At 32.9% G+C, this 14943-nt stretch overlaps 1 protein-coding gene and 1 pseudogene across 1 annotated transcript; both read right to left on the minus strand.

Annotated features, from left to right (window-relative positions):
- Positions 1 to 233: 233 nt before the first annotated feature.
- Positions 234 to 2517, minus strand: LOC134279197 (uncharacterized). The gene is made up of 4 exons (XM_062761548.1): positions 2418 to 2517; positions 1672 to 2089; positions 1239 to 1420; positions 234 to 980 (listed from the first exon to the last, which is right to left on the minus strand). Exons 2-4 carry the CDS (start codon positions 2081 to 2083, stop codon positions 651 to 653), a joined length of 924 nt encoding a protein of 307 aa, XP_062617532.1. The 5' UTR covers positions 2084 to 2089; positions 2418 to 2517; the 3' UTR covers positions 234 to 650.
- Positions 2518 to 3559: 1042 nt separating this feature from the next.
- LOC134279198 (cartilage matrix protein-like) lies at positions 3560 to 6971 on the minus strand (annotated as a pseudogene).
- Positions 6972 to 14943: the final 7972 nt, after the last annotated feature.

Consider the following 14943-nt stretch of genomic DNA (forward strand, 5'->3'; position numbering starts at 1 on the left):
CTGAAGATTTTGATGAGAGGAGAAGTTGAGAGCACAAGATTATAACTGAAAAAGATAAATACAGTAATAAATATGGAATGATGCAAAAATTGCCTCCATAAATTATTCCTATCAAATTTGAAAAGGACTATAGTCAGCTGGTCATATGTCAGCTGATGTCCTCAATCTTGAAATTCACCATCTTAGTTATCTACTATTCAATTTAAATATCATCAATTAAACATCTTTAAGAGTTGAATCTCGCATATTTAATTGCAAATGTCAAAGAGATGTTTCATCATGTTTTACATGTAAAATTCATAAATTCAATCACAATTCATCCTTGCATTTGATATTGTAATACATGTACATGTATATTACCTTATTATATACTATAATATACATGTATACAATACACTACATAGATATTGGTAATATCAAGTACAGTTTATCTTCAGTCCATGAAAAAACATTATTAAATGATTTAGATGACACACGAGAAATCTGACCTTAAAGCCCACATGAAGCTTGCATTCATCACGTTCAAACTGCTCACTTTTATAACACAATGTTAGAGATGTCCAATTTATTTCCTAGGATTGGTCAAATTTAGGAAATGGCAAAATAATTTTAGTAAAAATTTGTAATGAATACTAATAACTCTCAGATTATCATGACCGTCCATTTGAGTTGACAACAGTTTGTTCTTTGATCTTCCTTCTCTTACAACTTAACTGTTCATCCACTTCGTTAATCATTTTTTGAGCGTATTCCTGTAAGCAAGGAGGTAGTGAGTAAGACTGGCCAATCAGGAAATCAAACGACAGCCACACATTGGACGGTCCACTGAAGCGCTTGCGTTTGTCAATTTGAATAAGGTCCTCCACATTGATTGACAGCTCACCAGGTAGGTAATCGATTTGTACTGGCCAAGTCTCTAGTTTCCGTGCTCCCTCAAAATCCAGAGGGTCATATCCCAACTCTTTCCTCAATCTGGCATCCTAATCAAACAGAGTGAATATAGGTTATGTTTCAAAAAAATGTACCAAAAAGTCTACCAAAACTTCCTCGATGCTATCGATAATTGTATTAAGGCAGTTGTATTGTTTATTTGTCATATATTCCAAAAATCAATGATACATATGAATGTTCCTAATTTTTCTAGACATACTGCATAATATCAAAGACGATTTTATGCAAAGCTTTAAGCATGTCTACTTTTAAATGTGTTTTGAAAGTTCTTGAGGTGGATAGCTTACCTGTAAAGCATAACAGAACTGTTTTAGAATCTTCTCTACATTGGTCCAGTATTCTGAGTGAAAATATACTTTCTTTAACATGATTTCTTTTGTATTTTTACAGACAGCCAAGAAATTGCACCATGGAAGTCCTGTGATGGCCAGCTGTCCCTGTATCTGCGCCATATAATGCCGAGGTATACCTAAAATAATTTTTTAAATGAAAATTTAGAAATAATGGACTGGTTTGGTTCCTTTAAAGTTATTTTTCCTGTTTTTCTTTACACAGTCCTCAATATTGATAGGATCAGGAGATCTCTTTTAAATCTACCGGTGGTAATGTTCAGTACATACTCTATAGGCAGAGATTGCTTTACCTACACTGTGTGTACAAAAATGTACAAAGAAATTTTAGACTTAATAAAGTAGGAAATGTAATACATTGCAAAATTACCTTGCACTGTATTCTCTGTCTTATACATTCTGTAGATAGGAGCCTTAAATTCACACAACCCAATGTCTTCCCCTTGATCATCCACAACAACTGCATCTGGGGATGTCCCTATCAGATCTTGTAGTATCCTGTCCCTAGGCACCCAAAAACCTGACTCCCTTGTCTTGTGCCCTGTCAGAAGATGGTAACATTCCAGGATGATTTCCTCCATGGTAATACCATGCTGTGTATATGATGATTCCGTTACTTCTTCCTCGTCTTCATCATTATCATCTGACATCAAGGAGAGGAAGAAGTCGTAAGGTTTACCCATCCCAACTCCAAGAGCATCTCCAAACTTTGATGATGTCAGGTAAACTGATTGACGTATGTCAAACCATTCCTTTGATCTTTGTTTTACTTTGGACTCCATAAGTCACTGTTAAAATTCATTTGATTATTATTATTTTTTTAACTTTAATATCAGGTCTAAATCATAATTGGAATTAATTTGTAAAAGGATTATTTTATTTACTATTGAAACAAATTTGTCATGCAAAGGACCATCAATGTGATTTATAATCATAATAATTATTAATACGATACTGTCGCAATCCCTACGAAACATCAAGAAATAAACAGGTCCAGTACAATCTCTTGATCTAGCTACATGTATATAGCTTGAAAAAAGCGGTCTCGGGAGACGAGTGAATACAGTTTGTTCAATATCCAAATATCATTTAAAACTTTAATTTAAAAAATCAAACCTTTCGTCTTTCAATTGTATAATTTAGCCATTCTCTAATCATGTTTCAAGAAAATTGTTTCGCATGCCAAACTCATCCATGAAAATGGCACAAAATTGACATCGGATATATCTAAGATAAACTAAAAAAGAAATCGCATGACGGATTTCATTATCAGATCCGGAAAACCGCTCTTGTTCTGAATCAATATCCTGGTCTTCTTCTTTGCTAGTTTAAGATAGTCTGATCCTTATGTTCATTATACAGTATGAACAGTTTTATAAAAGTAATTGATAATCCTTACAAAATTATGTTTGAATTCACAAAATGATATGTATTAAATACCCATTCTTCAAAAATATCAGATCTCAAACATTTATTCAGGAAAATCAATTAGATTCATTAACTATGCATTTTTTGATTAAAAATTGATAAATATATATATATATATATATTTGGTTAAAAAGCTACGGGTATCCGCGAATTCAGAGAAATTTGCATGTTTTTAATTATACTTATTTGGTATTTGATGTCTGACGTTCTATTTCCTTCTATAATTATATAATAAAAAATGTAAAAACCTTGTGCTTTCATTGCAAGATATCACAGATCACTTCTAATTTCATATTCTGCTAATAAGCATTGGTATCTAAGGCTAGATTCAAGAAAACCATTTCTCTAAAACTGTAATTAAAAAAAAACTTTTACAGGGCAGAAATGTCCCTTTCTAAGACTTAAAAAAAAAAACCCGAGTCATGGAAATCGTTGCATGGGAATTTTTCAATTTCAAACTTTATAATGAGACTTCTAAAATCAAAATTTAATTTTAAGAGTTCAGTATCCTTCTTTGCTGAGGATTTGTTTAACGTCTCTCTCGCGAATTTTTCACTCATACGGAGACGCCACCACTTGGTAGTGGAGAGCTGCAAATACTCGCGGCACTCCGGGCCATTAAGGCTGATGGAGCAGTGAGGGATTTTTTTTTCGTGTCAGCATACCTGCGACACGGGATTTCGGGGTTTATACTGTCTCCTCCGTAGAACCACCTGGCTCGGGATCAGATATTCTTAAATTAGTTAAAAATTTCGAAAGAGATAGGCACAGTCACACCGACTTATTTCATTAAAAGAATGGAAAGCACAATATCATATTCGAAAATTTATTTCAAAAGAGTCATCGATTAGTTTACATACAATCATGAATATGATTAACATCAACATCAAATACACGTATAAGTTGTAAAAATGTATAAAATGTAAAACATTCTGTATAAATAAGAAACGGTTTATAAATATTTATAAATGTAAATTCAAATATTGAATTAAAAAAATGGAATGTAATATCACAGTCACATATGTTAATATGAACACATTTACGCGACATCACAGAAACAAAGTTGCTTTGAACACGGGAAAGTGAATTTAAAGAGCTGTTCATAACTAGGAACATAAAAATACTTTCTCGTTTCTGTTTCCTCCAAAACATATTTTTCCTCCTCGCCGAGAATGATAGTGATGACGTTCATGTTTTCAAGAGAATGAAGTTTGCTAACGATGTCCATCACGTTCTGTTCTTGTTCGTCCACGAACACCACCACCGTTCGCCGCGCGCCACGCCTGCTACCATTCTTGTCGAAGAAGGCGTCGAGTTTCTCAATGAGGCTGCTGAGTCCGGGGAACGTAATTTTTGATACGCCACTCCATGACGTCACAGGGACCAGACCAGTTTGGGCGGCTTCTGGACAATCGGCTGTAAGACGACCAATTCGTATGTCTCCCATTCCAATGGCGATTCTTTTCACGATTGAGGAGATGAATTTGTTGATAATAAGGGTTTTCTGGGCCCCGATTCCAAACATATCAAATACAAATACGATGTCCATCATTCCATACTTCGGCAATTAATTGAACAACTGAAAAGAAATGGGAAAAATATTAGTTTGTGGCAACATGACATTTAAAATATTCCTTTAATGTAAATTAGTGAAAGAAAAGAAATAGAAGAATCGGTAAAAATTAAAAAAAAACTTACCATTTAAAGAAGCATCGTCCTTGGGTAACATTCCACATGTCCTGGTGGCTAGTAGTGTTCTTATGGAATTCAGAGCATCGAAATTTTGGACATGGAAAAGGAAATCTTTGTCTGGGTCGCTGGCAATGGCACTAAGCTCCACTGTGTCAACTCCTTTTCCGATTCCAACAGCAAAAACATAGATACCAGCATCATGAGCCAGGGCAGCCTCTTTTTGTGTTTTTGCAGTATCCATGGACAGGCCGTCCGTCAGAACTATCATGATGTGGGCGACTCCGGGTCTAGCAACGCCCGAGGCGAATCCCACTTTCCTGACGAACTGGATGGCGTCACCTGTGTTTGTCCCCCTTGCATGATATGGAAGATTTCTGGCCGCTTTTTGAAGTTCAGGGACGGTCAAAATGGAACCGAGAGGGATGTCAACCTTGATCTCGTGGCTATATGTGACAACGCCGATTCTAGTGTTGGAGCTAGATATGTCAAAAGCACTGATAAGTTTACTGATGAAAGTCTTCTGTTTTTGGTAATTACTGTATCCAATACTCCTAGATGAGTCCATGACAAAGTAAATGTCGGCTGGCTTTCCATTACACTCTGCAAGTACAACGTTAAGCTTGAATTTTGAATGGTCTTATATTTCCAGAAATCGAACTTCAAAAACTCTGACTATCAAATACCAATACTATTGTAAATACCAAATTTAATACATGCACATGTACTCACCTTTTACAAAAGACTGGTCACTCTGATGTCCACCTCTGAATGATAAAGTGGTGGTGGTGGTAGGTTGTGTGGTGGTTGTGGTAGTAGTTGGTGTTGTGGTGGTTGGTTGTGTGGTGGTATTGGTGGGCTCTGTGGTGGTAGTAGTAGGTTCTGTGGTGGTAGTGGTGGTGGTAGTTTCGGTTGTTGTTGGTTGAGGCGTTGTCGTAACTGAAATTTAAGAATAATATACCCGGTAAAACATATTGCAATAAACCAGAATTCATAATCTGTGTAAAAGCAGCCTTCTATATTTTAAAAATATTTTTAAAAACAAAGATATTTACCTTGACAAGTTTTGACAGCAAACACATTCAGGATGTTCTTTAGAGCGCTGTAGTTGTCTACCGTGAAAACGAACTCTTCGGATGGCTTACTGGCAATGCTCTCCAGTTCAGTTTTGTCAGAATTTTTCCCAACTCCTATGGAGAAAAGATTGATCCCCTTTTCACGCGCAGCACGTGCAGCCTCGACCGTTTTGGCAGAATCTGTAGATCGTCCATCGGTTATGACCACAGCTACTCTAGGAACATTATCTCTTGCACCATTGCTTTTAGTGAACATGACGCTGGACACGAATTCAATGGCATCTCCGGTGTTAGTTGATCTACCAGGATTGAATTGAATGGTGCTGATAGCTTTCTGTAATTTGGAGGCATCTTCCTGATACTTATTCAGATGAAATCGGAGTTTGTAAGTTTCGCCAAATGTGACGACGCCTACTTGTGTGTTATTGGGACCAATTTTAAATTTTTTGACAATATCTTCCACAAAAACGAGCTGTCTCTGAAAGTCTGGTGGCCAGATGCTCGCAGAAGAGTCCAACACGAACACAACATCTGCTATACTGTCCTGGCATTCTGATAAACCTGACAAAGACAAAATATGAAATAAATTTTTACTCCTCAGCAAGTAATGTTCTTAAAAATAAAAGAAAATGAAGCACAAAACCCTTTTACAAATATTTTACCAGACGTAAAAGAAAGAAAAGAGAGAAAAATGAATCGTTTAAAAGGAGTACATTTAATCGTTTGAACATTGAGTCCTGTTTTCACACTTTCATTCTTAAGTTAAGATTAAAATAATCATAATGAAAAGTTGTAAATTTACTTTTACAATTGATTTATGCTTATTTAATGTCTGAAACGTCTTATCTGAAGACCGAATATGCCTTTTTAAAGAAAATTAAAAGCGTTGACTCTTTTTCCGAAAGTGAACAACCGTTATGTGTGGCTGTCGCGATAAACATACCAATTTCGGGATTTAAAAATCTGTTAAAGTCAAGATGTAGGCTTATCTTTAAATCGCTCGATTGATTTTTAAGGATTTTGAACTCTCTGCATGCGAAAGTAATGATTTTGGATTATATTAGGGGATAACAAAACGAGACAAGTAATCTTGAGTCTTTACACTTACCAACGAGAGGGTTGGATGTCGTCAAAGCTAACCCAAAGGAGGCCTGTAAATTCAATAAAAGTTTTGAAAAAAAATTATTACAACATTTAAAAGAAGCAATTTAAAAGAATGATGACAAAATTAAATTGAGAAACAATTGATTAAAATACAGTACGAATGAAAAACCTACAATAACCAAAGCTGCATAGAATCTCATGATTATCCTCTACGGTTTCCTTTAAATGAAATTCTCTTAATTTCTTCTTGTTGTATCTTCTTGTATTCTTAAAAGTTTATGATTTCTAAATTACATCTTCTGTTTTATATAGTGTTGATTGAGTCATCTTTTGTCACCCGTAAGCACCGGAGAATTTCCTGCTTCTCCAACTGTATGCATGATGGGAGGAAATCACCTATTTAGCATCTTACCAAAAAGGGAGCACGCCACGCCAACATAAAAACACATCACAGAATAGATAAGTATGATTAAGTATAGGCTGTTAGAATTACGTAATAAACTAGAGCATATTTTCCTGGCGTAGTAAACATTTTTTGTGAATGGAGTAACATTTTTTCGGAAGCTGGCAATGTCAAGTTTAAAACAGTTGGAATTCTTGGGGTAAAAAGATATATGTCTCGTAAACAAGTACTATATTATGATGAATCAGACATCTACGCCGATTTTGAAATGATAAGAATGTAGTGTATGATCATTGAGTGTCGACAAGTAACGTCTGGCACTGATCGTACGCACCCCTGTAGCTCGCTATGTTATATTTTTGTATACTTTCAGGCAAATGCATGAACATAAAATTCCTAAATTAATATATGGGTAAATCCTTATGCAGCGGGGGAGTGTGTGATAACATTCTTGTACTGTGATGTATGGTTTATAATCGTCAGATTTTAGCAATTATTGTTGTATTTATAGGAAATGAACTAAATTAAAAGTGTAAACTTTATCAAAACATGGAGAAGCATAAAAATATTTACGCAGATATACATCTATTTATAAATTTTATCATATCAAAAGGGATAATTTTACACACAAGATCTTTTTTCTAAAGATTCAAAATCTTTAAAATTATATATTGATAAGAAATATACTTCAAAGTGTCAGATGATTTCATACTGATACTAATTCAGGAAAGTAAAATAAATTATTCAAAAACGTAGAAGTTGTTTTGATGCATGTATTACTGGTATTTTCTTTTGAAATATATTTTTTTTAATTCAAAAAGAAAAAAAAAACGTTGATAAAATATAGATTAAAAATTCATTCCTCATAAACTATGGTCTTTTTTCCCTTTCTTTTTTAATTATACAATTTATGTATTTTTAAAAATATGTGTTTCATCTATTATTTTTCATATAAGTGTAAATAACAACAGCCTTTTAGTGAAAATGATAATTTTCTTCCATTTTTTGAGACGATTTACAAGGGTTTGGTGTTAATATACAGTTACTATATTGTTAAAATCGTCTTATCCTTTATGGCAATTACTGCATTAAAAATATTCAAAATAGAATAATTACACTGTAATCGCCTGTCTTATAGATTTTCTACTAATATATACAAATCATATTTAAAAGAAAATGATGTAGTATGTTATACTACATAAGATATAAATAAAATTTAAAATATCCCTTAATAAACAAGTTACACAAATAAAATACATGTATCAGTTTTAAATAAAGAATTGAAATAGGGACTGTTATGAAGAAAAAAAATATATGTATTATTAGCAATTACATGTTACTGATACCAGTCATAAATACATTTTATTTTATATTGTTGGCGAAATGCATATTATAGATTGTCAAATTTAGTCTCTTAAGAATCATTTTTTATAAATCCAAGTGCATTTTAGCCACGGTTATATTTTTTATCTCCAAAACTTCTTTATCAATTATTTTGACGCAAACCAGAGTTATTTTTGAATTAATGGCATATTCGTGGTTCGAAAACAAAAATGTTTTGTCATACCAGTTCTCTAAGTATCTTAAATCAATATGGCAGAGATCTGCAACAATGAACGACATCAGATTTTTCAAAGAGGTTCAATTAGTAAAAAGAGGCAAGGTTTGACATGTCTGTAAAGCTTTAGTTTGTTAGAAAAAGAGATTAGAAAACAAATGAATTTTGTCAATATCTGAATAATGCAAGTGCGCCGGTAAGAATATGTTGTGTTCTTATATCTGGGATCAATGTTTACGCTTTTGGAATTCTTCGACGTATTTTTTTTATGGTTAGAATATTTTTTTTATACAGATCCTAAATATCGATTGTTATTTGTTAATGCTTAACAAATTACCACTGGGTTATCAAAAAGTTCGTGGACTAGCGCCATAAAATTAAAACCGCTTTAGGTACATCAATGAATTTTAAAATATCTAGTTAACATCATCTTTTCTATTTAAATAATAAACCATAATTAATTTAATTTTTTTTTTTTTTTTTATAAATTAGTAATGTTTTTGTAAGCAATGGTATGTCCAGGCGGCGCAACCTTGAACACAACGTTTTTGCGACCTAAATGTAACTGAGAAAAACTCTTTCGTTATGAACATTAGATTTAAAAATCTCGTTAATTCAGGTGTGCGTTGGAACACAATTGTTCCACAAAATATGAAATTTTCACCTCATTCTGGAAATTCTATGAAATTTTATCGTAAATTTTACACGGAGTGTCCACTCAAATAACGCCTTGAATATGACGTCAAAAGGGGGAGGGGGGTTCCTTTTCCAACATTCTATAAAGTTTTGACCCTGAAAAAAATGGTACAGACCTAAGAAATGTTTAAACTGGCTACAGAAAAATAGTATGCATCCAAAGTACTTTTCTTTTAATGCCAAAATAGATTCAGAGAGAAAATGGATGCACAGCTTATTCCATTTGTAGTCAAGGTGTGAAAAATCAATCACGTCAAAAAATGACCTTGATCATGTGTCTTAGATATTGAACTCCCAAAAGTAAAATATGCTGGCACAATCAAGTGAGGATCTCTCCCAATGTATAAATCCATTTTGAATATTATATTCATTGAAAACCGCTGTTCATGACATTGTAAAGACATATAAACAAGGCAGGTGCAAGTTCTTACTCAGGTTCTGGGAATCTCATCAAAAAAGTGTATGATGTAGAAGGAGCGGACATTGAAAAACAAAGACGTTGTCGGATGTCGTGAAACTACACGGCGACGGCGCCAGGTGATCATATAATGTCGCTTTTATTTTATAATAATTTTGCAAATAATGAACGTATCAAGCTAAATTTTTCAACATTTCTTCATTTTTTGTTGTTTTATTTTCCATATAAATTTTGAAAGCACAGACTTCGTAGTACGTATCTTATAGCCTCAGTCCACGAACTTTTTGATAACCCCTCGTATATTGTCAAAATAAGACCGATACAATACGCTGTCCAAGTACAGACAGAAGGACTGACGAGGAGAAACCTACAGTCCTCACAGGCTTCAATGGTAGAAGACCAATAATGCATTTGTTTTAATCAATTTATAATGGAGAGCCTCAATGACCTCGAACTTTTCTATGCGACAAGATCTAAAAAGGAAAAATTCATTTTATAACAGTTTGAGTTCATCCAATCAAGGAATTTAGAGTTTAGCACGGAACCAAATTCGTATCTTATGTGTAGTGCCATTAACCTTTAAAAAATGATCTTGAGTAGGATGTCATATCTTTGTTTTAAGCACAAAACACACTAATATAGAATTCATTCCTATCAAGGATTCAAGATGTAGTTATATTACAGACAAGAAGTGTCAAATTTTGCAGAAACTAATGCTTATTTCATTGGGTGAGATCTTATGACATCACCAAGGCAAAAGATCCCAATACATTTTTTTTTATCAATCTGATTAAAATCCGATCCTTTGATCCGCTCACATAGATCGCTACACAAGCCTTGTGTAGCGATCTATGTGAGCAGATCAAAGAATCGGATTTTAATCAGATTGATTTTTTATGGAATGGCGATAGAAGCAGATATATCCTCTTTTAATATTTTCGAAAATTTCCGAATGACTCAAGTTTTTAGAATGTCAAATATTCTTAAAAAGCTAATACGAGATTTCCTGAATAAATGTCCCAATTTCACGAAATATGAATACAGCAACGAAAGATCAGAAAATACTTCCTTGAAAAGAAGAAGTTAAATTTGTTAAAATGTTTATCTTTTTAAAAATTCAATTCATGATTCAGGCATTTTAAAGGAATTTTTATTTTTTTCGTCTTGTCTCGTTTTGGTTTTAATTTTCAAAATCTCTACATTTTGAAGGCATGGTTTCTATTATTGAAATTTAAACGTCTTTTAATAAGTATATACTGATCAGTCAATTTTACCTTTTTATGCCCCCCTTCGAAGAAGGGAGGGCATATTGCTTTGCTGCTGTCCGTCGGTCTGTCGGTCTGTCGGTCCACTTAGTTTCCGTTCATTTTCTTCACAACCGTTGCACATACTGAAATGAAATTTGGTATACAGATGTATCAGATGAATACCTAGGCCAAGTTCTGTTTTGGGTACGATCGTGCCATTTTTTATAGAGTTATGCCCGTTGGACTTAAAAAAATCCAATTATAATCTAAGCATTTGTCCTTAAGGAGATATGAGTGGACATGTATCCAGTTAAAGATAATTAATGAGCTTAGTGTGGGAAGTTGGGCATCTCTGATCATGTGTTATCTTAATCTCCTGAGAATTCGATAACAGAAGGAAAGATCTCTCTTCTCTAATTCTCTTAATTGTAATTTATTGCTTGTCAAAACATATACATGTATTTACCAGCCTTTTTATGCCCCCCTTCAAAGAAGGGAGGGCATATATTGCTTTGCTGCTGTCTGTTGGTCCATTTAAGTAAATTAAAAAAAAAAACTAAGTCTTTTTAATTTTAAATTTCATAATCCTTAAAAAATGTAAAAATATAGTTGTATCCTTATTCAAAAAATGTTAAATTTAGTAAAAACTTATTTTTTCATATTCATATACTTTACAGCAATCTGTAACAAATGTTAATGTTTTGAGAGGAATTCAGTTTGTCCCATGGGCATAATTATCAAGCACTGGTCATTCAAGAAGAATTTTGATAGCAGAAATTTGCAGGTCAAATCAGAGAGAAATTAATGAGTTTATTGCCAGGAGCTAATTGGTAGTCTAAAGCAAGAGCATCATCTTAATTTATCTCTTGGGAGTTGGGTAAAAAGAAATGGCCTCATAGTTGCTTGTGTTAATTAAGAGTTCTTGATGGCTATAGTTCAGATAAAGATCTTTCAATTGGTGTAGTGTAATTAAAACAAATTGATGTTTTAGTGTATGATTAAAACTAAATTATTATTGTATAATATAATGAAAATTAATTATGCCCTCCTTTGAAGGAGGGAGGGCATATTGCTTTGCTGCTGTCTGTTGGTATGTTGGTCTGTCGGTCCACTTAGTTTCCAGTCATTTTCTTTGCAACCGTTGCACATACTGAAATGAAATTTGATATACAGATATATCACATGAAAATCTAGATCAACTTCTGTTTTGGGTATGATCGCACCATTTTTTACAGAGTTATGTTCCTTAGACTTAGAAAAATTCCTGTTATTTGCAGTTTCTGTTCATTTTCTTTGCAACCATTGCACATACTGAAATGAAATTAAGCATACAGATTTATCATAGATATCTAGGTCAAGTTCTGTTTTGGGTACGATTGCACCATTTTTGACAGAGTTATGCCCCTTGGACTTTGAAGAAATTTCAAATTATTTGCAGTTCCTTTCATTTTCTTTGCAGAGGTTGCACATACTGAAATGAAATTTGGTATACAAATGTATCAGATAAATATTTTGGTCAAGTTCTGTTTTGTGTATGATTGTACCATTTTTGACAGAGTTATGCTTTTTGGACTTGTAAAAATTCCAGTTTGGGGAGAGGGGGGCATAAGTGTTTTACAAACATCTCTTGTTTATTTTATAATGTAATAAAAAATATTTTGGGAAAAACCTTATTATTTGTAGTTTTAATTTTGATGAAGTTATAAAATCCAAAGACCATCGTTATCAGTTTTCCATACTTTCATGCAATGAATAACCATGGAGGATTCCACCGCATTTCTTGATGGAGCTGGCTTAAAGTTAATGAACTAGAATAAATCATTAAAGCTTTTTAGCAACAGCTAATGACAAAACCCTGCTTTAGAAATGAGAGGAATGGCATTGAGCGTTGCAATGCAACGCGCTTAATGAAATAAATTTAATTTATTTTAAAGTTGACATTCCCGCTAATGCTTAATCGTCGCTTAATGAAGAATGATATCATTAAGATGTTGAAAATGGCAACTATTTATGCAATTATTTATTGCAATAAGCTTTGCATTGCAAATCTTAATGATGTTTCTTTTTATCTTTCTTCCTTTTTATATTTCTTTTTATCATTAGCATTCGCTACAAAGCTTCAATGTCATCTTTGACTAGAAACTGAAAAAATTGCCACGAAAGCCAGATAGGCTCATTTTAACAAGATTAAAAAAATCATTTTACTCATTAAAATAATTTACAACGAGTTTGTTATCTAGTTTTAATGAATTAATATCTCGTTATAACCTGCTTTCTCGTTATAACGAGTTATTATTTTGTTTTTACCTTTGTCAAAAATGAGCTTATAAATCTGACTTTCGTAGACTGTATAGGATATCTATCTGTAATTATAAAAACTATAATTTAATCTGTAATCAAGCTTGTCTTTTGATAATAAGCTTTAATACTAAAGTTTTCTTTCTTTTTAAAAAATAATTGTAATTGAACAATCAGTTATACTACATCGAAGACATTTTTGCATTCAGTTAATCGAACCATATAGTTATAGAAAGTCCTTCCAGTTATTTCGATGTTCTTACATCTGTTGTACCTTTTACGAACATAAAACTAAAACTAATGAGTTGGACTGACACTCTGTTTGAATCGAAGTAAATAATCAAACCTCGTTTCTTTCTATTTGACAATATTTGCTTTACGTGCTAGAAGACACCTTAGAGTTACCCTTAAAGCTACATTGACAAATCGTCTCCGGAGTTCAAGTCAAAAATCAATGTAAATTCCAACGCAGATAAAACAAAATAACGAAGATTACGTGAAATTGGGCTAGAACACTCAGTAAGAAAGGGTTAGAGATACATTAATTACTTAAATTCCACTAAGTCTGGCTGTCAACTTAGCTTGTTTACGTAGATTTGGCAGGGATAGAGGAATGAATTCCACTACAATTGTTTACAAACATAACAGAATTGTTTTGCTAATTCTAATGTCAATTTAATTAACTTTGTCTAAATTAGTAGGCAAGGATATAAATTTTTCCTACCAGAGATTAGGCAGACTTGATAAAAACCGTTTTCTCGTTTAATGCATGGAAACTGCTTTTAAATGGACTAGAGGACTTGTAACTAAAAGTGTTACAGAGTCTTTATTCGTTTCTTTCATCAAACTAAATTGCATGTATCAGTCTACATATGAATTCCATTAATTTGTGATTTTCACTAAAACTTACAATTCTTACCTAATTTAACAACTTAGTTAATTTTTTACTTCTGCACGTAATAAATGCGGTATTGCTTTACATTAAAGGCTCTAAAGCTTCCAATCAATATTCAATTTACCATTACTTTAAATTAGAGGTAAAGAAGATTGGTTTATCTAAGATGCGTGCAATTTTCTGAAGTGAGTGCAATTTTTTTCACATAAAAATAAGATTTTAGTCCATGCAAAGAAAAACCACCCAAGGATAGCTGGACTGTAAAAAATCGTATTTATAAAAACAATGGGACTTGTTCAGACCCCTTGTTGATAGGCTGCTGATTTTTTTTTTTGTTGGAATTTTTTATTTGTTTAAATATTTAAATGTATTTTAAATTGAAAAGTTGCATGATTTAGATAAAACAATTTTGGCAAGTATAAACCCTCCACAATCTAACCTTATCTTAGTTTTACGTATGCACACTTTCTAAAACAAGGTAAATTATTGACAAACAAGTTGATGAAACAAGTATATTAGCAGTCTCGATTAAAGTAATAATTTCATAAGTTTTCTGGTCGATATATAATGGCCTTGTCAGCAAATTCAATTTATCATTGAGTCAAATGATGACTGACGTTTTTTCATACTTATTGTTAGTCCTTATTTACACATTGAATTGACGACGGATTTCCCGTTATTTCCCGATCATGACAAGGAGCACACGGCGGGTGTGATCTGATCCTACCTCTGATGTTTCGAAAGGTCCGTGTTTTCTTTGCTCATATTTTGTATAATTATATGAACTTTTGAGCTTGAATACTATATCCATATATTTCATTTTACTTTAT

The sequence above is a fragment of the Saccostrea cucullata genome, unplaced genomic scaffold, assembly GCF_032062105.1.
Source record: "Saccostrea cucullata isolate Sc308-1 unplaced genomic scaffold, CSIRO_AGI_Scuc_v1 ctg229, whole genome shotgun sequence".
Lineage (NCBI taxonomy): Eukaryota > Metazoa > Mollusca > Bivalvia > Ostreida > Ostreidae > Saccostrea > Saccostrea cuccullata.